At 44.4% G+C, this 23405-nt stretch overlaps 1 protein-coding gene and 1 non-coding gene across 5 annotated transcripts in view; one reads left to right on the top strand and one right to left on the bottom strand.

The window, feature by feature from the left end:
- Positions 1 to 23405, bottom strand: part of Bcl9 (BCL9 transcription coactivator) — a 90790-nt gene that overhangs the window by 2704 nt on the left and 64681 nt on the right. For 2 of the 4 annotated variants that reach the window (XM_008827569.1, XM_008827571.2), the window contains exons 2-9: positions 19697 to 19831; positions 17591 to 17673; positions 11383 to 11694; positions 10157 to 10473; positions 8438 to 8627; positions 7503 to 7602; positions 2722 to 4954; positions 950 to 1210 (exon numbers count right to left, since the gene is read on the bottom strand). In XM_008827569.1, coding sequence (XP_008825791.1) covers positions 950 to 1210; positions 2722 to 4954; positions 7503 to 7602; positions 8438 to 8627; positions 10157 to 10473; positions 11383 to 11435 — 3154 coding nt within the window. In that variant the 5' untranslated portion in view covers positions 11436 to 11694; positions 17591 to 17673; positions 19697 to 19831. Of the gene's footprint in view, positions 1 to 949; positions 1211 to 2721; positions 4955 to 7502; positions 7603 to 8437; positions 8628 to 10156; positions 10474 to 11382; positions 11695 to 17590; positions 17674 to 19696; positions 19832 to 22671; positions 23116 to 23405 lie in introns of those variants that run through there. The other 2 variants (XM_029560865.1, XM_008827572.1) reach the window with 2 other exon arrangements.
- Trnak-uuu lies at positions 9593 to 9665 on the top strand. Its single transcript has one exon. It is a non-coding gene; the product is annotated as a tRNA-Lys (tRNA).

Genomic DNA, 23405 nt, shown 5'->3' with positions numbered 1-23405 from the left:
GAGAGAGTTGCAAATGATTCTTTAAGTTCAAATATCATAAAAATTAACAAAGAAACCAAACAGTCCTTTTTTTTCAATTGGCATAATTTCATACTGTCTTATAAAGAGAGTATTTAAAGCCCCGGGTTACATAGAATGTTAAAGAAACAATAACGGTTAATGGAGAAGGAACGTGTGCGGTTTTGCTGTAGTCTCTAGGACAAGTAAATACTCTGTTCTCTTTATGGAATTAAATTCAAGTATGGTAGAGATAGTGCTTGTGGCATTAACAGAAAATGTTCTAACCTGGTTAATTAGGATTGCTGATAAACATACAGCATTCCTAACAATGAAAATAAAATTGGAACCAGATACCCACGGCTGAGAGGTCATGGTCTCCCTGATGATCAGCTTTATGGTTCCAGATCATATCCTATTAGTGAGGCTGGCAGGAGTGAGCACAGGAGTGACAACAGGCAGAACAAGTGGGCAAGAGAAGACACTGATTGGCTCTCTAGTCCTGAAGTAAGGGTTCCTCTAGAAAAGGGGGCTTTCCTGTCTGAAGTTCTGGGGCTGCCTGTGGTCTGAAGCTACCCTTCCAGGAAAATACCTGGGAAATTTGGAAATGAAGACATTGCAGTCAGCATGTTATAAAGTGGTTATTACTATTGCTACAGAACAGAAAATAAGATACTTCTTAGCTGCATACACACACACACACACAAACTACCACTACAAAACAAAAGAACACAGACACAACACCCATCCTGCCTCCTTACAACATGGAACCAAGCTAATTGAGTGTCATTCCTCCAGCCAAGGCACTTCAGTTTTATGGAAACTAACGTAAAGGGCACATTTCAGCTTCCTAAACTTCCATCTACTCAGGTCTACAGTCACTGAAAAAGCACTTTACAAAGTTGCTGTTCTGCCCAGTACCATCTCTGGCTCTGTCTTCCTGATGTCTTACCTGGCATATTATTCATTGACGGCAAATTGGGAGAACGAGCTGGAGGGGAGTCATCATCGGAGCTGGCCACAGTCTTGATGGCATCATGGTACAATGGGGTGGAACTGGGCATTGCAAACTTGGACATTCGAGACATCATAATTGAGAGTGGGTTCTGGGAAAGGGTTGGCTCCGGAGGCATGGTATAAGGTGTGCTAGAGGGAAGACTTCCAGGGATGTTCACAGAGGCAGGCTGGCTGGCTGAGGGAGGTGGGGGGCCACCTAAGGAAAAGAAGCAAAATAAAACAAAAACAGGCAAGGAATTAGATGCCTTTTGAAGACTACGGTTCTATGGTTATGAAGTAGCAAGGCCAAGAATGAGACAGATGAGCAGGACAGTATTAGAGCCAGACAATCATCAGTCTTCCAGGCAAGCTTTCCATGTGCAGAGAGAGACTGCAGTGTGATATGGAGGTGACGGATCAGCAGATGTGAAGACAAACTTGCCAGGAATATGAATTTGTTAGAACTATTAGCTCGAGCTTGGGGAAAACATGGCTTACATACAACTATCACCAAAGAGTGTGAAACAAGTGGATCTCTTTCCCTAGTCTGCCGTAATTCAGAATTTGACTCAGGTATTAGCATGCCAAGAAGACAGGCTAGTGCTCTAACACTGACCCATCACTCTGCTCAAACTCTTGATTAATTTCTATGACCAAGATGTTAAGAGCTCCAAGGTCTGAGGTGGCTGGCTATTCCAACTCCACTGCGTTAGTGAACTGCTACCCCAAAGAGAGACGCTATGTGGTAGGACAAATCTCCTGTCTTGTTCTGATTCTAGTCTTTCTCAAGTGGAGATGGCACCAAGTACAGATAGTACTTGCACCTCAATGCTACTACTTCCACTGACCTCCATCATCAGCCAGCACCTCTGCTAGGAAGAAGATACTGAAACAAATTGTAGCTGACGTGTGGGGACAGCAGTCTACCAAGATCTGTTAACTGTTTCTGTATTTGACACATACTTACAGGAACCTCACAAGTTTTACAGCAGTGGCCACTTGCTCCGCTTAGGGTTATATTCAGAATCTTTTTTTTTTTGGTCTTTTTGAGACAGGGTCTCCCTGTAGCCCCAGCTGTCCTGGAACTATGTAGACCAGGATGGCCTCGAACTTACAAAGATCCACCTGTTTCTCAAGTGCTGGGATTAAAGGCATGCACCACGATGCCTGGCATATTCAGAATCTTTTGACCCAAGGGTAATCCCCAGAAGTGGGTGGAGCCAGTATTTTATGCATTTATTTACCCACTGATAACATTTTATTTCGCCAGCATGCATTTTGGGGGCAAAGGTAAACTGTTCAGTGAACTGACACCTATTTTCCCTCCTTTTAACAGTCCCATCAGACATGTATTCTTTGCCAGAAATGGATGCTTGTGGACACCCAATGGAAGCACTGATGATCATGCACCTTGCAGCAAATTCTGGCAAAGGTCATTGCCTCTGGCTTCACAGTCAAGACACTGGTGGTTATTTATTTATTTATTTATTTATTTATTTAATTTTTGTCTTTTTGAGACAGGGTCTCCCTGTAGCCTCAGCTGGCCTGGAACTCATGTAGACCAGGCTGGCCTCGAAATTACAGAGATCTATCTGCCTCTGCCTCCCAAGTGCTGGGATTGCAGGCGTGTACCACCACGCCCAACGACACTGGTTTTCTTAAAACAATGAAATCAGGTTAAAGCAATCTCAAGCTATAAGGTGTGCTGGGAAGATGCAGCATACTCACCTGACTCTACACTTGCCAGCATGGCTGGGGAGGCCATGGTGAGGGGTGCTTTATGGTTTGGAGGGATCCCAGGACTCTGAAGGGGAGGCTTGGGAGAGGAGGTCCATCCAGGTGATGGGGCAGGAAGTGATGGAGACTTGAGGTGAACAGGCGAAGCAGCAGCAGACCCCAAGACAGGAGGGGACTTAATGGAAGCAGCAGCAGCTGGGCCTGCCAGCATGCCTGCCAGCTGCGATGGAGTCTGAGGGGACTTGAGGTTCCCCGAGGGTGAGCCCAGCATTGGAGACTGGACTTGGTGCATTGTAGGAGATTTCAGAGGGTTAATGCCTGGGGAATGTACCTGGCTGCCTGCCACAGATATATCCAAGGGCTTCCGTCCCAGGCCACGCTGAACTGGAGGAGCTGTGTTGAGGCTAGTGGGGTTACTGGAAGGGTTGAGAGGTAGTGGTGGCATATGACTGAGCCGGCTGTTAGTCCTTTGGTCGGGCCCAATTGGTTCTCTGAGATTCCGCAAGCCACTGTTGCTGCCTGGACCCTGAGACATGGGAAGGAATGGCCTGGGGCCCACACCATACTCCTGCTGAGGGTGCTCACCAAATGGCAGGGGCACCATCTTCTGCTGGGCAGGCAGCATGTCTGAGCTACCAGGTCGTAATTTCATCATCTCCTCAGGGCCTGCCCCAGCCTCTCTCATCTTCTGAGGTATCATCTGAGAGCTGGAGCCCATGCTGACATTTAGACTGACATCTCCCTTCATCCCACCAGGAACCATCCCAAACTCAAGTTCCCGACCAGGGCCTATCTGCGGAGGCATTCCTTTTGGAAAGTCACCCCTGGAAGGGCTCAGAGGACCCTCAACTGGTATTCGAGGGAAAATGGGGTTACTTCCTGGCTCCATGTGGCGCTGGGAGCCAGGGATCATCCTGTTCATCTCCATGCTGGGCCTGATACCCTCCAGGCTCATCCCTGGGGGGAGACCCAGCTGCTTCTCTGCCATCTGCTGTTGAAACATCTCTTCAGACAAGCCTTGAGGGTTTGGGAAGCGTTCCCCTCGGCCAGGACCACTGAAGACACCCTGGCCAGGAGGGAAATTTCGACCATCTGGCATTTTTGGCACATCATCTGGCCAACTGACTCCAGAAAGACCTGGTCTGGATGCTGGGTTGGGCACATTTGGCCCCTCCATTTCAGAATTTATCATTCCTGCAAACCCAGGGAGGCGCATCTGGCTCCCTGCCATGTTAGGGTGGGGAGCCATGCCCCTTGGCGGCAGAGAATGTGAAATGTTGATACCATCAGGAAATGGCTCTGCCCCTGGTGCCCAGCCTTCACTAGGGGCCATCTGGTATGGAGGGGGAGGCCCTCGAACCACTCCCCGAGGCCCATGCTGATGGACCATCATATCCTGGAGGGAGCACTGCTGGACAACCACTTGTTCCTGCTTCCTCCTCTTCTCTTCATAGAACTCCTGCTGTAGCTTCAGCCATGCTATCTGCTCAGGAGTCATGTGGTCCAGGTGGTCAGGTCCTATGGGTCCAGACTGTGAGTTCATAGATGGTGGAACCATTTCATCTGGAGAAAAGGGCACATCTCTATGTCCCTGAGGACCAAATGGAGCTCCCACATCTGTCCGGGGCCCAGGTCCCTTACCTAGGCTTTGGGATTGAGACATCAAGGCCTGTATTGGCCCTTCTGGTTTTTTCTGAGGTCCATCTAAAACCCCAGTATTCTGCTGGGGACCCCCAGTTTGTCCTGCTGTGAACTCTTTCTCATCAGGGAAAAGCATACGCTGGATATCTCTCAGTGTTTGTAAGGAGCGTTCCCGGTGTTCCAGTTGCTCCTGAGATAGTCCATCGGGGTTCTCTCCCAGCGTTGGGGGCTCACCACTAGACACTGGTGGAGGTGGGGGAGCTTTGGGATCTGCTGAAGAGCTATTGCTTCCCTGGGAGACAGGGGTCACTGCTCGATTGTTGGGAGTTGAGTTTGGCCCAGTACCATCTGGGGGCAGTGGGGTGGAGCTGGCAGGACTGCCCACAGGAGGAATCAGTTTAGTTTCTACCCCAGGACTGTCCCGGTCCAGGGTCCGCGGGGCCGCGGCAGGCTTGGGTGCTGGTGCCTGAATGGGTGGAGTTGGCTGCAGTCTGGTATTCTGGGAAGAGTTCTGGTCCTGGTTGGCTGGAGGCGGTTGCGGGAGAGGTTTAGGATCATTCCGAAGGGTGGATATCTGTGTGTTCTGAAGATAAAAGAGATGTTTTGTATCACTGGTAAGTTGGGCAGAAGGGCAATTAAAAGAGCAAGATATACCATAAAGTCTTGTCCCAGTGATGTAAATCCATACCGACACCTGTTTTTGAAACTGCATATATATGAACATTTCTTCTTTGGACACGGAGATGTGTTAATTTTTTTTTTTTTTTAACCTTACTGTCAAATAGCATCCTCTTTCCCTGGCTGAAGATTAGGTTTCAATAACTTCATAAGCATGCCAAGGGAGAGCTACTCTGCCAAAATGAGTATATTTGAGTATCTATTTCAAGGAACAGGCTTGAGATCACATGTCTACTATGTTTTTGATTCAGGGAGATTAGCTTCTTGGTATGAGAGGATATACCCAACACTCTTTTACTAGTAGCACAACTGGGTATGCAAACTTCTCATTGTCAATCAAAAGGTCTGATGCTTCCAACTGAAAGAGAAAGTAAAAGTCACTTGCAGCTTTGTACTCAACCAGCCAGAGGCAGCAGGGAAGGCTGCTCCATTTGGCTATCTCCTCTGGCAGAGTTACTACTAACTTAGTACCTTCCTTGAGTTTCCAAGGGGCCTGACATCTCTGGTTTCTGGTTTCAGTCTGTGATCTCTGATGCCATACTCGATAAGAAAATACACAGGCAGGAAATGACTGTGGAGAAATCTGAGGCTATCTAGCTCATGGTGTCTCTTGATCTGTTTTTTCCAATAGACAGCAAGCTGCCCCTTTTAACAGTTTGGACGATTGCTTATTATTTATTAAGTATATTAAGTACCGCTGCTATACTACGTCCTGTAAAAAGTGCACTCTCCTACAACAGGCCACATGCATACTGTGTTTGGAAGGATGTCCATGTTCTGACTCTCAACCCCAGCAGAGCTGAACCTTAGGTGGTAAAGAAGAGCTCTGTCTCAGACCTTCCCCAGTCTCTGAGCTTTCTGATACCTTTCTGGTGTTCATCTACTCCTAGTTATTCACTTAATCCAGTCCATAGTCCCAGATCACTAAAGTTTCCTTAACACACACACACACACACAGGAAAGTTAAGACTGTGTGCAAGTATGTGTATGAATCATGTATTTGAGCACATAAACAATTTATGCCTCATACACACAAATGCTTATCTTTGAGTATTTACAATCTGCATGTTTCATTTAGAGGTACCAATGCACATCTGTCAACAGATATAGATGTGTGTGGGTAAGATATAAATCTGTATGATTCTCAACAATCAAAAGCATATTCTTTGTAATTTTTTAGTGGGGTGTGGAGGCCACTTTCATTTTCTCTTAGTCCCATTTCAAGTTTCCTTTCATTAGTCAGGTTTTGCTGAGTTTGTTGCAGGCGGGTACTGATTTCATAAAACAACAGAAGAAACCATTCAGTCTTTAGATTTGAAGAAATGGATTAACAATTCCTTCCTTAACTCTTAAAAAAAATTTTTTTTAATCACTTTTATGTGTATGACTGTATTGCCTGTATGTATGTAAGTGCATCCGTATTGTGCAATGCCTGCAGAGGTCAGAAGAGGTCCCCTGAAACTGGAGTTACAGATGGTTGTTAGCCACCATATGGGTGCTGGAAACCAAATCTAGGTCCTCTGTGAGAACAGCCAGTGCTCTTGACTACTAAGCCATCTCTCTAGCACTGCTTCTTCTTAACTCTTATTCTGATTTCATTTCAGTGAAAGTGAAGTGGAGGTGATAACTACATTAAGAACCGCCATTAACTCAATGCACTGGACTGCACTGCAATGTATCTGGTACACTCTAGGACAAGGAATTCTGAAATGTGCCAGTAACCATCCTCTGTCCTTGAGTATCGGAGATGCATGAGAAGTATGAAATTCCTTCTTGCAGTTCCCACACAGATGGGAGTTCTCTTTGATACACAAACTAGACAAGATGCCACCTATTTGATCTTGAATTGTACTGAATTTATTGTCATTTAGTTTTCTCATGATGAAGACTCATCCCAGCACTGAACTTTATGCTTTCTGAAAGCAGGAACTATCTACAACCTTTTAGCTCCCCCAACAGCATCTGGTGCAGTGCCTTGACATATGAGAGATTTTGATGGAATCTGGAAATCTGCATGCATTAAAAGAAACACTGCATCCTTTTCTCTAACACAGTTTGTATTAGGTATGTAAGATCCAGATAAGGAACAGACTAACTTATTATAATTTTGGAAAATATCACGTAATTAAAAAAACATTCACTGGTCCTCTTACTCTGAAATAAATAAGAACCATTTTAGTCACTGAGACTCTAATTATACTACCATGACCATGTCCACCTGTAGGTTTAGATGTTGCTTTCTTCTATGTCTTCAATCACCTCAGTCTACAGCATTCTGGTAAAAGAGGCTAGTGTAGCATGATATCCCCAAGACTTCAAATGCCAGAACTGGGTTAAATACCAGAATGTAGTTTGTGCCATCAAGACCAACTCCCTGTCAATTTAATTTACCACCTTTCTTCCTTTGCAGTCACTGCAGACCCCTGAAGCCATTATTTCATTTCTGAACATACCAGAGGGGCTGTGCTTCTCTCTGTTTTGCTGTTGGAGATGTTCTGGATGTGGAAAGACACGATAGTTTCAACCTGGCCCTTCAGTACAGCTTCTGCGGCTCTGTAAAGACAGAAGTGACAACACACAGTAGGACTGCTGCTGTTGCACTAGCTGTAATTCCAGACATGCTGGCCAGACTGAGCTCTGAAGGGAGCGGAGGAAGTATAAAGAACCAGTAGGAATGCTGAACGAGACGAAATCAAAAGAAACACGCTTCATTATTTATGCTTATTATTTACTATCAAATGTCTGAAGTTAAAAGACAGCTAGCCATTAGTGAATCCCCACTGAGGCATTCAAAAGTGAAAAAATAAGATTCTCTACTCAACCCAATCCAGTCAGGGTTTCAAGGAAAATCCTCACTCAGACTCCAACTAGGAAGGGTGAACATGAATCAACAACAGCTAGAGACAGCCTAAAACTGTGGAGACCCACAGTTTACCTTGTAAGAGAAGGAAGAATGTCTACGTAGGGTATTTTTGACAAATAAAAACTCATTGGTTCCTCTATCCACTTGAAACATACATACCAAGATGTTCATAGTAGCTATCTATGTGAATTCCAGAGGTTTTCCTTTTTAGTTATCTTTTCTCATTATTCTAGCACACACATTTACTATGTATGATGCTTAAAAAAATACACAGGTGGCAGAAAAGTACAATCAACCTGTGTTTCACATATTCTCTTTCTCTTACACACACACACACACACAGTCTTGTTCAAGAATGGGAGTGCTTAACAATTCTTAATTAAAATTCATATATTTGTATAAACACAAAACCTTTCCAAAAGGAAGCATTGCCAGTAGCTGCCTCTGGGGGCTGAGGCAGAATAAGAACTTAGGCCTCAAAACACACAAGGCACCCTCAACAGTAAGACACAGTCACCAACTTACTTATTAGCCATCTCAGTAGAAAACACATACACCACTTTGGCTGGAGTCTTCTGAGCAGGTGTGGACTCTGGGGCAGTAGTTTGGCCATGAGAGGGAGTGGAAGACCTGGGGGCTGTAGCAGTAGATGGGGTCATGGAGTGTGGTGTGTGCTGGGAATCCTGGGACTTTATGTGGTCTGCAGAATTACATTCTAAAAGAATGAAAACACTCATTGTCATAGAAAGAATAACACTGCTCCCCACCCCTCTCCTGCCAGTATTCACAGCATCACAATACAAATCCACCTGGTATCACTGAGGAAGTTCCTTGCTAAGAGAAAATATCCCTTTTACTCATAAACTTCAAATACTCTTTCCTAAATGATTCATTACATAGCCCTCCGCCCTCCTCTCTTAGGTTTGTAGCACACATCCTTCAGATATTAGCGAAGTATCCTTTCCTTCCTGGCAACCTTTCTGAAAGCTCTAGACATGACAGGACACCCCTGTGAATCAAGCTATAGCCCTTTCTCCTGTTCCAGCACTTATCAAATTTCATTCTGATTGTTTAATGATTAGCTTTCTGGATCACTCAAAGTTTTAAAGGATGACAACTGTGTGTCCTGGTGATTATGGCACCCTCAGTACCCAGCAGAGTGCTGGGACTCATAATGGGATTCCCCAGAAAACTTCAGGAAGAGAGGGAGGCAGGGAGGAAAGAGGTGGGGAGCAATCACCCAGGAGTTTATCTATAATTTGGGTTGGGGACTCTCATCCATTCCTTGAACACTAACCTCACATTCTGGCCTACTCTTTAGGTTTTTTTGGTTTTATAAAAGTCCCATATCATACCCTTTCCTGGCTCATTCCATTTTGATGCCTACCAAATTTTCTACCACATCTGGTAGCTACTTGCTCCTGTCACATTGAAATCAGCTGTGACAGACCTGCATGAGTGCCAGGGCCATAAAGGTTTCCTCTTGTATCTCCAAGTCTGGCAAAGTAGCAACTAGAGAACACAAAGCTGAAGCCTCAAGGATTTCTCCAAGAGGAGAGACTACCACAGAAACGGCTCCAGTGTGGGTCATAAGCATAGATGAACTGGAGTTACTGGTTTAACACTGGTGTACAACAGTTTACAGGCCAGATACATGCTTAAGAACACAAGCCAGGGTAAGCTGGGATAGCTCAGTTGGTAGAGCATCAGACTTTTAATCTGAGGGTTCAGGGTTCAAGTCCCTGTATGGGCATGTATATTTGCTGGGCATGGTGGCACACACCTTTAATCACAGCACTCTGTGAGGCAGAGGGAGTTGGATCTGTGAGTTCCAGGCCAGCCAGGATCTTACAGTAAGGCCCTGTTTCAAATGTGTGTGTGTGTGTGTGTGTGTGTGTGAGAGAGAGAGAGAGAGAGAGAGAGAGAGAGAGAGAAAAGAGATGGAAGGAGGGAGGGAGGGAGGGAGGGAGGGGAGGGAGAACACAGGCCAGGCCTGTAAAACATCCAGTCAAATCATGTGCATCTTCAAGAGCAAGCATTCCTCAACAAAGTATCCTAGACTATTTGTTCCTCAGTGAGTGGAAAATGAGAAGAAATGATCTATCTTAAGCTGTGAGACTTTCTGAATCTGCCACCTACTCTCCCCCACTTCACTGACAGTAGCCTCTGGCCTCTATCAAGTGTTAGAAGCCTTCCCCTGGAACACCTACTTCCCTCTGAGTCTCAAAGATCTTATAGACATACCTTTAATGTCAGAGTCATCGTTTGGAGTCCCAGGATCTCTCTGATCAAAGGAGTCGGCGGAAATACTTCGCTCCCTTTTCCCCTTGCCCTTGGCACCATTTCCAGCCCCATTCTTCAGCCCCATGCTCCCACCTGGGCCAGGGAGTGCTTTAGGGGTATGGCCCCCACTCTTGGAGTCACAGGGGGATGGCTGGGATTGGCTGGCTGAGCCCCCCGGTTTACCCTGATTGGAGAATTTGGAATCCAGCTGGGGGTTTCCAGATGGGGACATCACTGTAGGGGGACGGACCATCACCTCCTGCTTTGACTTAGGGCTACTAAAAGAAACAAAATAACAGGGGGAGATCAGATACCAGATATGGGCAGTACAAATCAGCATTTCTATAGTGGATCACAGAGACCCTGCACACTTAACAACCACCCCACACTGCACCTCAGCCACTTGCTCATCCCCTCCACCCTGGCTCCAATCTCAGAGCTATCAACAAAGAGGAGGATCAAACAGAATGGCCTCCAGGACTCAGGAACCTTAGAGTCACATGGGGACCTATCTCTAGGGCTTCTGTCAATAAAGGACAACCGTTTCTATGTACATAGAGAAGTGACTCTCACACTAAGACCAGCTCAGAGTAAACAAACTGACAACGTTAAGATCAAAATACTACCCACCCCCAGGCTGATGACAAGGAACAGCTGTAATGAAAGCTTAGCTTCTCGGCTGGAAAACGCAAGCAGACCCAGGAGAGCAGGAAGAAAGCCCGCTGGTGCCTGTCAGGTTAGGGAAATCTTCCAGGATCTGGATCCCTCCCAACAGCCCCAGAGCTCGGCAGACCAACCACTACCCCTGGGGGGAGGAAGAAACCTTTAAAAATAACTGAATAGTCTAAAACAGAGGCTTCACCAGGCAGTTGGTGGTGCTTTAAGTCTAGGACTTTCGGCCTCCTCATTACAAAATTTAGCAGACTACAGGGGGTGGTCTTTAAGGTCCTTCTGTTTGGGTTTTGCAAGAGTGGAGATGTGGTTAAAGAGGAGGGGTCAGGGCAAGGTGGCTAAGAGAAGGCTGTAACAAGCTTCAGCTACTAGGCCTGCTTACTGTTCCATTTTTATTTTCTCTTCCTTTCTCACTTGAGTCTTGTCTGCATCTAATTCCACACTGTTTCACCAGAGTACTTGTGGCACACCTGTGCTATACCGAAGGGGTGGCAGGTGGAGGCCCTGGCCCTTACCTTTGTGTGTTTCCTGATGGAGAGTTCCTCACTTTAGGGTTACTGGAATGCATTGATTGAAATCCTCTGCTTTCGGTCACTAACTGGGACGGGCTCACCGAGTTCTCTCGGGCAGCAGCAGAAGTAGCTGCTGGGGACAGAGGCAGTCAGCCACTGCTTGCTTGGTGTGTCCCTCAACTCTGGCTGTCTGCTCGCCTTTTTCCTCTTTGTTTTTCTCTGCTGTGGAAGTGGGTCCTTTCCCCTCGCAGCTCCCGCATTCTCTGAGTGTGTGCCTCCTGCTGCCAAAGGAAAATCTCGCATCTCCAGGGCATACTACAGGAAAAGGCCATGCAAAAGAAAACAAGAAACAGGTTGGGAGCAAAAACAGAATCATAAAACACCTTTACAACAGCATCAAGGTAAAAAGCACTTGTCAACTCAACAAAAGGGAGCTGGGTCATGCCTCAGCTTCCACTGGGTTAGAGGAAGGGGAGCACTGTTCTGCCAGTGGCTCTAGTGCTCAAGCAGTTAACTGCAGAGTGAGAATTTCTGTCCTCACACAGGCCTCCAACCCAAGCAGTCTTTGTGTGCAGAGAAAAAGTTTCATCTTTAGCCATTTATTCTCCCTTGCATTTCTCTACTTCTGAATATGAAAGTCTCAAAATTTTGTGGCTCTGGGGTTGTTTGTACTATAAACCCAGTGAGCTCTGGAGTTTGAGCTTTAGTGACAGGAATTGGCAGAGACACGTAACAAACCCACCCCAACTTCAATCACGAAGCAAATTTTCTATGCTTATAATTCTCAGGGTCTTGAGGGTGAGGGGATCCTGAAGGAGACACTTCTGAAAACATTGAGCTAATACCAAATATAATCAGTTCTCCCCCTGCCTTTTACAATCTTTCTAGTAAATGATGCAGGTTTTGTGCCTGTGTTCCCGGAACCTCTGTGATACAGACTATTGGCGGGAACAAGCGCAAGAATGATCCAAAATACGAAGTTTTTGTAAAACAACATCTTTGAAAGCTAAGGTGTTTTTTTTAAGCCAATTTGCAAGGCTCATTTGAAGCATAAAGGTGAAGGAAATAGTCCCAAACCCAGCTAGAGAACAAATGAAAAAAGCCTTCTCTTTAGGGAGTCTAGACTAGCTCAGGGAAAACCAAGGTTCACTCCAGGTCACCGCTCCCTCCCAGGCACTCAGGATCACTTTCCTGTCACCGCCCCTGCCCTTCTGTCTCTTCCACCTGCTGGGCTCTTACAGTGTACAGCACTGAAGGAGAGTACTAGGAGCAGGGTTAGTGACTAAAGAAGAAAAGGATTTAGAACTAGTTCTGGTGTCACAAGTTACATACAATCTCAGTCTCAAGAATGGGACTAAACTTGGGAGGATTCATTAGTTATGTTCTAGGTTGTGGCACTATGTGGAATGTGAAACCCAAGAAAGGTCCACTAAGGCCAGGTGTGGTGGCACATGCCCTTATTCCCAGGATTCAGGAGGCAAAGGAAGGTGGGTCTTTGTGGGATTGAGACCAGGTTGTCCCAACTCTTTTAAAGGAGTTTTGAGTATACACAATTCTATCTCGTTTTTTTAAATAAAGGAGACAGGAAAAAGTACCAGACAGACTAAAGTATCATGGAATAGTTCCATGCCTATCATAAGAGAAAGCATTCTTTCGTTTTTTAAATAAATTTTTTATTGAACTTTTGTGTATTTCATACATAAAAACATCTTTATACCCCCTTTCCTCTTCCTCTTCGGCACCTCCCATAGCCCCCTGCCCCCACTGAAGTTCGTACATTCTGTTATTTGTGTTAAGCCTTATTACGTAAAGTTGGTGTCCCAAGATGTCCCTCAGTGCAAGTTCATCCACCTGGGTTTAGTCAGCCTCTCTAGAGTCTCTCCCTTCAAGAAGATCTGCTCTTCCTCACCCAGCAGTAATCAGCTGCCAATAATTCTTCAACTAGTATTGGGGCCTGCTGTTCACTTCCACAGTTCTGTGCTGGGTTTTTGTCTGCCCGTTTGCAGAGAAAGCATTCTAAAGAGTATTTTGATCAAATTACATTTGAGGTTGCCTTTTTTTTTTAAATTCCCTACCACCTTTAGTATTTTTTTTTTTTTTTAACAGTTTAAACCATAAAATGGATTGTGGTTGTCAAATTCAAAATGTAAGATCATAAAACATTTTTTCATTTCTTAGTAAACAGGAATCACTGGTAAAAAAAAAAAAAAAAAAAGAAACAGCAAATGAATCTGGCATAGACCAAGCCATTCAAAAACATTTACCTCAGGCAAGGAAAGGCAGTTAGCACGATGTAGTCCCACCTGGAACTCCTGGTCCTTCCTGTCTGTACCACATTCTAGCACTGAGCATACATACTGAGTGATCATAGCCATATATTTTCTTGTCCATGAAGACTATGTTCTTTGAAGACCAGAAGCTTGTTTTAAGGGCTCTGGTTTCTCTCTAATACTCAGCATGATGTATTGAGGATCCAGTTGGGTCCTCTGTGACTTATCAGCTTTTCAGAGAACAGAAACACCTGGCATTTGTGCTACACTCTTTTTCGCAAGAAATGCAAAACATATTACAAATATCAAATTGCCTCACTAATCTGCCAGGCATTTATGATGAGCTGGTAGCAAAGATTATTTCTAATAATAGTGCCATGAACATAAAACATTTTTACTTTCAAAGTACCTCTATATACAGTTTCTTATTCTCACAATTTGCCCGACCTTGATAGACAGGTATTTTCTACCTGAATGAACAACAGCGCAGGTACAAATAGCACCTCTAGCCAAACAGTGCTCTCAGCCCCCAGCTCAAGCACTGCCTCTCTCTAACCTGCCTCACTCACCCTTTATGGATGGAAAGACAGAGCAGAGGTTAAAAGGAACACAAGGCTTCCGATTCCTAATCCAAGGAAGGTATTTAAAAAAAAAATCATCCCTAGCTTTAGTCTTTCTGAGAGTAAGAACTACTGAGCAAAAACTATCAAATGTCTTATGACAGTCACAAAGAACAAAAGTAGGCTCTTCAACAGGTGAAGGACTGGAAAAGATCTTCCACATAGAGAGACTTCCCCCTATACAAGGACGTGTTCCAATTCCTCAGATTCACTTCCGTGTTTCTCTCTAGAACACCTGACATTTTTCCTGAGTGCCCAGCACTGTTCTAAGCACTGCACATACCTGCTAACTCATTCACAGCAAACCCAAGGCAGCCACTACTACCCCTATCTTAGCAATGAAGAAATCAATGTTCACACCCTACTAGTGGCAGTGGGCCCAAGGTTGGTACTCATTACACTCCAGTGCCTTAGGTGGGCAAGAAGAGCTAGCCCATCAGCAGTGGGTCTCAAGAAATGCAATGTTGACCTATACTCTGACTCCTCAGGAGCAAGCTCCATTCATTCTGTGGGCACCACTGCATACCTTCTCCATTCCTATCCCTGTACCTGCTGCACTCCCAGTTTGGGGAGTTTTGTTTTTGAGGCCAGATCTCACTATGTAGCCCTGCTTGACCTGGAACTTGCCAAAACCCTCCTGCTTCTGTATCCTGAGTACTAAGGTTCCAGTTTGTGGTCTTGGCTAGTACTTAATAGGAGGAAGACGTATCTACCCAGGATGTCCCCACACCAAACCTGTAAACCCCTTTCCACTAGTACCTACCGCCTGCCCTTTGCTTCGTTGTATTAGAAACACAACAAAAACCAGCTAATTTTCCCCAAAGTCCTCAACAGGTGGTCTAGGCCCACACCTTCCTGCTGCCAATGGCCCTTATCTGTCCTTTGGCCATGCCCTCTACCCCCTGTCTTGCCAATTAGCATTCGAACCCACTGAAGAATCTTCCAGCATTCAAAAATAAATAAATATGGCTAGGGCCAATGAGATGGCTCAGTGGGTAAAGGCACTGGCCACCAGGCCTGAAGTCTGGAGTTTGAGCCCCAGGACCCATGTGGTGGAGGGAGAAAACTGGCTCCCACGGGTTGTCCTCTGACCACATGTAAGCCATGGCATGCACATGTCCATACATAGGTACAGGAAGAGTGAATTAATAAACATAAAGAAAAAAATTTAGATAAAGAAAAACAAAGCATGGTCTAGCATTCTATTCCCCTTCATAACCAAGTCTCTCCACAAAGCTGACACGATATACAGTGCTCTTCCTCTTGCCGTTTCCACCATAAGAAACTAACTTACAGCCCCAGGGTACAGGGCCACTGTTTCTGTGGAGGTTGCCCTTGGCTGCTGGTCTACCCTCATCTAACTCTGTCCTTTATTAGGCATGTACAGAGTAGTTAGGAATGTGGCTCAACATGGAATCACAAAAGTTAAAACACATGATTTTTGTGTGGTTCTTGAGTACAAACTTTGTAGATGCTAATGGTTGTGCCACGATGTCAACAGGCTGGGCACCCGGATAGATGTTACAAAAGGCTCCTTCCTTCTCAAAGCTGCACTGACTTCTTGCCTCTCCAGCTCCTCCCTACATGCTTCCTCTGAGCCCTTCTCCACTCACCCACTCCATGTTCTCAGTGCCACAGGCCTCTGCCTGGGCTCTCTTCTGTTTCAATGAGTACCATCCAGCAGATTCATATGTCTGGTTCAGCCTGAGTCTGCAAGCCTGTAAATACAACTGCTACTTGACATCTCCTAAGACATCTCAAAACTGACCAAATCCAACATGAATTCTTCATGTCTGTGCAGTCTTCTTCCCTAAACTATTTCTCCTCCAGTTTTCCATGTCTTTAATAAATGCCTCTTTCATCCACCTAACTGTGCATGCCCAAAGTCTGGGAGCCATTCTTTTTTTAATTAAAAAAAATTTTATGTTATCAGCATTTTGCCTGCATGTAAGTACCCCATGTGTGTACAATGTCCACAGAGGTCAGAAGAGGGCATTGGATCCCCTGGAACTGGAGTTACAGATGGGTGTTAGCTGTCATACAGGTGCTGGGAACTAATCTGGATCCTCTGCATGGACAGCCAGTGTTCATAAGCCCTGTGGGAGTCATTCTTGATGCTGCTTTTCCTGACTACAAACCTTCCCATATTGAATTTGAGTATTTTTGTTGAAAGAAGTCACAGCTTGACCATTTCTTCTTCAGAGAGGGATCCCTTAATACCACCCACCTACCTAAAAGCCTCTATTATACTCTTTTTAGAGCACCTTGGGCTCTTCCCCCATAATTTTCCTCACGTTTTCTAATTGTACATACAATTATGTGATCATCTGTGCAGCATTCACCTTTCACACTAAAGAATAAGCTCTATGAAGAGAGGGACCAAGACCGACTCATTATTTACCTTACATTCCTAGCACTTACTATAATGCCTACAATATGGTATTTACTCAAAAACGGTTTGTTGTTACCCAAAGAAAATGCATCAGCATGTTCAAGAGGAATCTGGACTCTCATGCTCACTGTACAAGTTTTTTGTTTTGGTCTTTTTCAGACAGGGTTTCCCTATAGCCCCAGCTGGCCTGGAACTCACTATGCAGACCAGGCTGGCCTCGACCTGAGATCCGCCTGCTCCTGCCTCCTAAGAGCTGGACCAAAGGTCTGTGCTGCCATACCCAGCTCATTGCACAATTTTTAACAACAGCTAAAATACAGAATCAACCTAAGATCTATCCATGGCTGAGTGGATAGAAACACATGACAACCCTCCTTCCCACTGGAATACTATCTGGCCTTTAAAAACAAGAGTGCAGTCATCTACCTGGAAGACAGTAAGTAAAACAAGCCAGACACAGAAAGGCAAATGCCACATGACCTCACTTATATGTGGAATTTAAAAAGTTGAACTCTGGGGGCTGAAGAGATGGCTCAGTGGTTAAGAGCACTGACTGCTCTTGCAGAGGACCCGGGTTCGATTCCCAGCACCCACATGGTGGCTATGAACCATCCTTAACTCCAGTTCCAGGGGAATCTGAAACCCTCTTCTGACCTCTGCAGCACTGCATGGCACGGGTACACTCACATACATGTAGGCAATACACTCATACACATAAAATAAAAATAATAAATAAAATTTAAAAAAATAATAAAATAAAAGGTTGAACTCGTAGATATAGGTAAGAGAGTGATCAAAATCTGGACGGTGGAGAGGGGGCTGAGCGACGCAAAGAAAGACTATCTATTGAAATAAAGCTGTTCATGAAGACCACCTTCCTAAGCCAGGCATGAGTTCCTGTACAATCAACCATCAGTCGGTCTACTCACCAAAACCCCAAGGGTCACGACACTGCAGTGTTCATCCTGGAGGTGAGGTGTCCAGGAGCCCCTTCTTCAAAGGTGACCCTCACCTAGAGGAGGACGTGGGAGGGGAAAACATTCCTAAGTAGATTGTAAAACATCAAATTTATCAATTTGACAATCAATGAATATCTGAAGAGAAAAAGAGGTTTCCTATTTCCTCCAGAGTATTAGTGTAAGAGGAAGTTGTCATCTCCCATTATAAACAGGACCAACTCCCAATTGTGAAAGGATAGATATTGCAATCTGTGGATATTTCAAGGCCCTTGTGGTTTTCTCTCCCTCCCAACTACACATTTTATTTTCAGAGGCTGGAGAATAAATACTAAGTGCATATAAAATCAATTTTTCTACTTTTGAAATTTCTGGGCATTTAGTGTGTGTGGGAAGCTCACATTTTTGCTTCTTTTTCTTAGTAGTACAGCGACTTGAGCATCAGCTGTAAAGAAGCAAGGATACAGAGTGAAGATCACCCACAAGTCCACCTTTCTGCAACTCTACTCAGCAACATCTGGCAGGAAAAGTTACTTTCGTACACTTTGGTGGGAACTTAGGGCTGAATAACCAGGCCAGGTAATTTGCTGTTACTCAGTGCCTACTGTGTGCAGTGAAGTGCTGAAATGAGCAAAGATGTCAGTAAATACTCAGTGACTGGTTAGGAGAACTACTTCCAACAGCAGTCCTTGCAAAGCAGGATTATAACGCTTTGCCAAAAACCTATTTTTTTTTAAAAAAAGTCTTTGTTTGTTTGTTTATTTGTGTGTGTATGCATGCCCCTGTGCACATATGGAGGTCAGAGGATAACTGGTGGCTGTCAGTTCTTTCCTTCCACAATATGAGTCCTGAGACTCAAACTCAGGATGTCGGACTTGGCAAGCACCTTTACTCCATGAACCATCAAGCTGCAGAATTGATAGTTTTGTAATGCAAGGGAGAATTAAGTTCTAGAAGGTCTTGGGACCAAATTATTTAGGAATCTTTAAAAGCGGACTCTCTAGGATTAACAAAGTTTTAAGTAAATTCACAAATTACTATGACTGAATTCAGAATCAAAACTCCAATTTCAACTCTCCAGCAATGCCTTCCCATTTCCCTGTTCTACAAAGTGAGTTTATTAGAACTATGTCATGTTTAACAAATTTCATTTCTATGCTATGACCACTACTCCATAAAAGGCATAGTATCAAACTAGAATGTGGAACTAGAAGGCCCCAAGATTCCATTCCTAGCTCATTCTTAACTTCTGGCATGCCAACTACTAAACGGCTTCTTCTCCAAATCCACACTAGGAAGGGACAATCTCTCTCCAGCATGTGGACAAAAACAAATGATTCAATGTGCGTACATAGAAAACCTCGGTCCACACTAAATACCAATGCATAGTTTTGAATTCATGGAGCAAAATGCATCTACTCTCGTTAAACAGTTACTAAACTTTAAGGAAACAAGAATTCATATCAAGCTAAAGAACTCTGACAAAAAAAGTCAAGTGTTCAAAATAAATGTCAACTACCATCATTAAGAGTAACGACTACTAGAGTAATATCTCACACAAATACTGCTTCTCTGTGAAATCCTCCTCGATTGCCAACTGTGCCCTCTACATCTTCTAGGGCCCCCTGGCACTACACTCAAACACTGTGTACCACTTATAAAACCATAGCATTGTTACACATAGACAGGGAACTCCTGAGGATGATGTCAATCATCAACTCAGCACCCGACACCCAGCAGAAACCCAACAAATGCAGGCTGACCCACATAGCATAATGAGCTTGGGGCTCCTGCCCTGCCATCCTGACCCCACATCCATACAAACTGAAGGTGATGTGATAAACATGAGTTTCACCTCTCATCGCCTGCCCTTCTCCTCAGCCTTCTGAGTTGAGTCAGGCTCAAAGCTCTGATCATACAGATTACACGGTAATAGCACTTACAGTTTTGACTTGCATCTGAGTTGACTTTTGCTTTGGGAACTGCTAGAATAATGAGCAGTGCAATTTTTCATGACAAGAACCCAACATGTGCAGGCTTAAAGCATAGACGTCACCGGCTTACCATGAAGGATTTTACCTTTCAAGATGTCCACTCTGCTGTCTCTTCTACATTGGGGCAGGGAAAAGCTTTCGGGGAATGATGGCTGCCACCCAACCACAAAGGAATTTTCAGGTCAAAGTGAAGAGACACCCGTTAGTCCCACGTTCAGCCCTACAATGAAGAAAGGAAAAGTTCATACCCAAATTTACACTGTCTCCAGAGAACACTACCCATTTCCCACTGTGGCCAATAAATAAATAAATCATAAAATCTGGAAGAAATAGTAAGAACACAATTAGTCAAAAATGGGACAAGGAGGCAAAACTGTGAAAACTTGAAATAAAAGATGGAGAGAGGGGCTCTGCAACCCAAATCTACTCCATGGAGGGCTACATATGCTCAAGGCAACCAGGGAACTTGGAAAAGCAAAATCTACCAGACACAATTTGTCATCTGAATCCTTGTTTTTTAAATTTTTTTTTTTCACAACCAAGAATGGTTATCACAAGGTTGCAAAGTGGACTTAGGTTCCATGTGATTGCTATGACCCTGTTCTTCGGCATGGTGGAGGTATTTAAAGCCTAAAAATGCAAGTGGCCATAAGTTAACTTTCAAAAGTCAGGTAGTCTAGAAAAAAAATCACTTGGTCTAGAGCAGCTCTTCACCCAGGGGTTCATGACTCACAGACTGAGGAGAGGAGAGGTGGCTCAGAGCTTTCGGGGAATAGCTTATACTGTCACTCTGACTACCAAGTTAGCAGAGCCTTCAACCATGGATGGAGCATTAGAGCCTTTGCCTGTGTCACCAACAGTACCACCGCTCACATCACATTAGTTGTGGAACACATCCTGACATAATGGTATTATGCTCACTCATCACTACCTCAAAATGTCTCATTAGACCTGCAGCTATATTTTATTATTCAGTACTTTATAAAGAAGCACATATGTGACCATATCACAACTTTTTTCCCAATTCCATTCATTTGTATATTTTTTATTTTGTTCATTTTAATTTTCTTTGATTTTTATTTTATGTGTATGAAAGGATTGCCTGCATGTGTGTAAGTCCACCCTGTCATGCAGTGTCCGCAGAGGTCAGAAGAGGGTGTCGGATCCCCTGGAACTGGAGTTACAGATGGCTGTTAACTGCCATGTAGGTGCTGGGATTCAAACGTCAGTGCTCTTAACTGCTGTGCCATCTCTCCAGCCCCTATTCTGTTCATTTAAAAACCTTACAGGGATCTTCTATTTCACTCAACTGCCAATGGAATACATGAGATATAAAAATGCTAAGATGCCCTAAGAGAACAAGAAAATTTCTACAGATTCTCATCAAGTCACCAAGGCAGTGAAGAGAAGTCATCCTACCCATACTGTTTCACAGCTGAAGGTAATCAGACTGCCAGGTCACATACCAGGGTTCACAGAGCCTCAGTCAGCCTCGTACCTTCTACCTTCTGGCTCCTGTGTAGACTTTTGCTTACACATTTTCAATCACTATCGCTACTATTCTCTTGCCATTAAATGGAGGCATTGCCTTTCAAAATTAGTGTAAACCCTAAACTCAGACCACAGAACAAAACACAGGTATAAAACCTTTCTTTCTGTTTCCTGATTAAACATGTTGCTATAACTGTTACAAAAGCTGAATTTGGTCTATTAGTGAGAGCGCAGAAGTGAAAAAAAAAAGTTGGGCTACATAATCTCTCCTTCTCAGAGGTGTTCAAAGCACTTTGAAGACAGGCATTAACTTGCTAGGCTGAAATGCAGTTATGAGTGGTTAGAGAAGGTAGCATCACCACTTCACAGAACTAGGGAATAGGAGAGATTTGCTCAAAGTCACACTGAAGTCAATGAGAGAGTCCACGTTCAAGGCTTTACCACTGTACTAGGGCACCCTGATCCACTATTTAGCTGATTACAAAGCTTGGGAAACCTGTTTTCCCTCTTAAAGAGTATCTTCCTTTAATTTACAGGAGCAGATATTTCTGAAAATCATGGTGGAAATACCCCATAGAATAAATTCCAATGTATAAGTACTTTTTGCTTGAGCTAGTCATCTAAAAACTAGAACACACGTACAAAACACTCCTTTTGCTCAAGAACCAGTTACACAGTACTTGCCTTATAAAAAGAATGCTATATAGAAACTGTTCTTCCATCTTTAGGCCAATGACTTCCCTATCTGTCTATCATATATTTTGAAACTATCATATTACATTCATCAAACTAATTACAAAATTATATTTTAAAGGCTCACCATCCCAGTTTTAGGTCACAAAACAACTGTCACACATAGACCCCAGGTTTCTTCAACTTACCCAAACCACCAGACAGCTAACGAAGGAACCCTCATTCCCCAATATTTATGCTACATAACTAAAAGATTCTCTTATGAATCTACCACTACCTAGTTGGGGTCTTTTTCAAGAGAAGAAAGAAGTCTGTCAAATTTTTACTTTAGGACTATCACATTTACACACAAACATTTCTTCCTTGCTAAACTTCCCAATTACTAGTACCCAAAAAAAAAAAAAAAAAAAAAAAAACCCAAACCAACAAGGCAATCATACTGTACAATCTCCACAGAGTCACGAGCTCTAAACACTTGTGTCACCCTAAACATTCTCTGGCCCCCTCCTCCCAACTATTTTACAACCTATTCTTATTACCTGACTCACACTTTGTGTTCCTTACACAAGAGCCCAAATCCCTGTCTACTAAACAAGCATTTGATTCCTTAACATACCAAATATTAACATTCTATCATCACATTGTGACTTATTTATTACATAGCCACTAAATCATTTTCCCACTGAAGTCGCTGCCAGGGATTACCTGTGTTTGCTTTAACTAAGTCTAACTTTGCATCCTGACTTGACTCTCCACAAAGGTAGAGTTATGTCCATTTCTCTACCCTAATAACTTTATTAAGTTCCCATCTGGACTCCAATTTTAGTCCCTGAAACATTTTTTTTTCTAAATCATTTACAACCCGTTCTTCCTTACCCTTTTGCAGATCAAGGGTCTTGGAGGGCAGATTTCAGGCCTCCTCCTTCAAGTCTGGTAGCCTTGCCACAAGGCCCCCATCCATACTATTACAGGCCTTGGTCCTTCCCTCTGAATGTACCAACAACCTTCCTGTTGTTTTCCTTAGGATATCTCCATTTCACCAAGCTCACCCAACACTTACCAGTGACATCTCAATAGTCTTTGCAACTTTCAAAGGCCAGCATCTAAAGCTCCACTTTGAAAATCACTGGTGTGTTACACGACCCTCACAATGACTCAGGGACCTACACATCACCAACTCACCTGCTGAAACCCTTTACAGCTCAGACATTCCTCTTTTCCTTCACCTCCCCCCACCCTTCAACAAGTCACTGGCCTGCAGAGTCCCCTCTACCCGTCCATCCATCTCCGGGGTCTCAGCCAGAATTCCCTAATTTGCTCTCTACCTCACCCCTCCAACCCCCTTCATCCCAGGACCCAAGACGCTCCCTCTCTCCTCAGGTAACCTCTCCAAGCCCTGCTTTGGGACACGACCTCCCAAACCCCGAGAGATGCCCCCGTTCCTCCCACAGCTCCCGAGGTTCCCCCACCTCCCCCAACAGGTTCCTCCACACTCAACTCACTAAGCCCGCGACCCCGACCCCGGCGGCCCCCGGCCCGTAGGAACCCGCGCACGCGGACCCGGCCCCCGGCCGCGCCTGCCCCTCCCCCTCCCCGGGCCACTCACCCCC

The sequence above is a fragment of the Nannospalax galili genome, unplaced genomic scaffold (genome assembly GCF_000622305.1).
Source record: "Nannospalax galili isolate Female #2095 unplaced genomic scaffold, S.galili_v1.0 scaffold693, whole genome shotgun sequence".
Taxonomy (NCBI): Eukaryota; Metazoa; Chordata; class Mammalia; order Rodentia; family Spalacidae; genus Nannospalax; species Nannospalax galili.
Note: the sequence above shows the minus strand (reverse complement) of the source record. Positions and strands in the feature narration are given on the sequence as shown.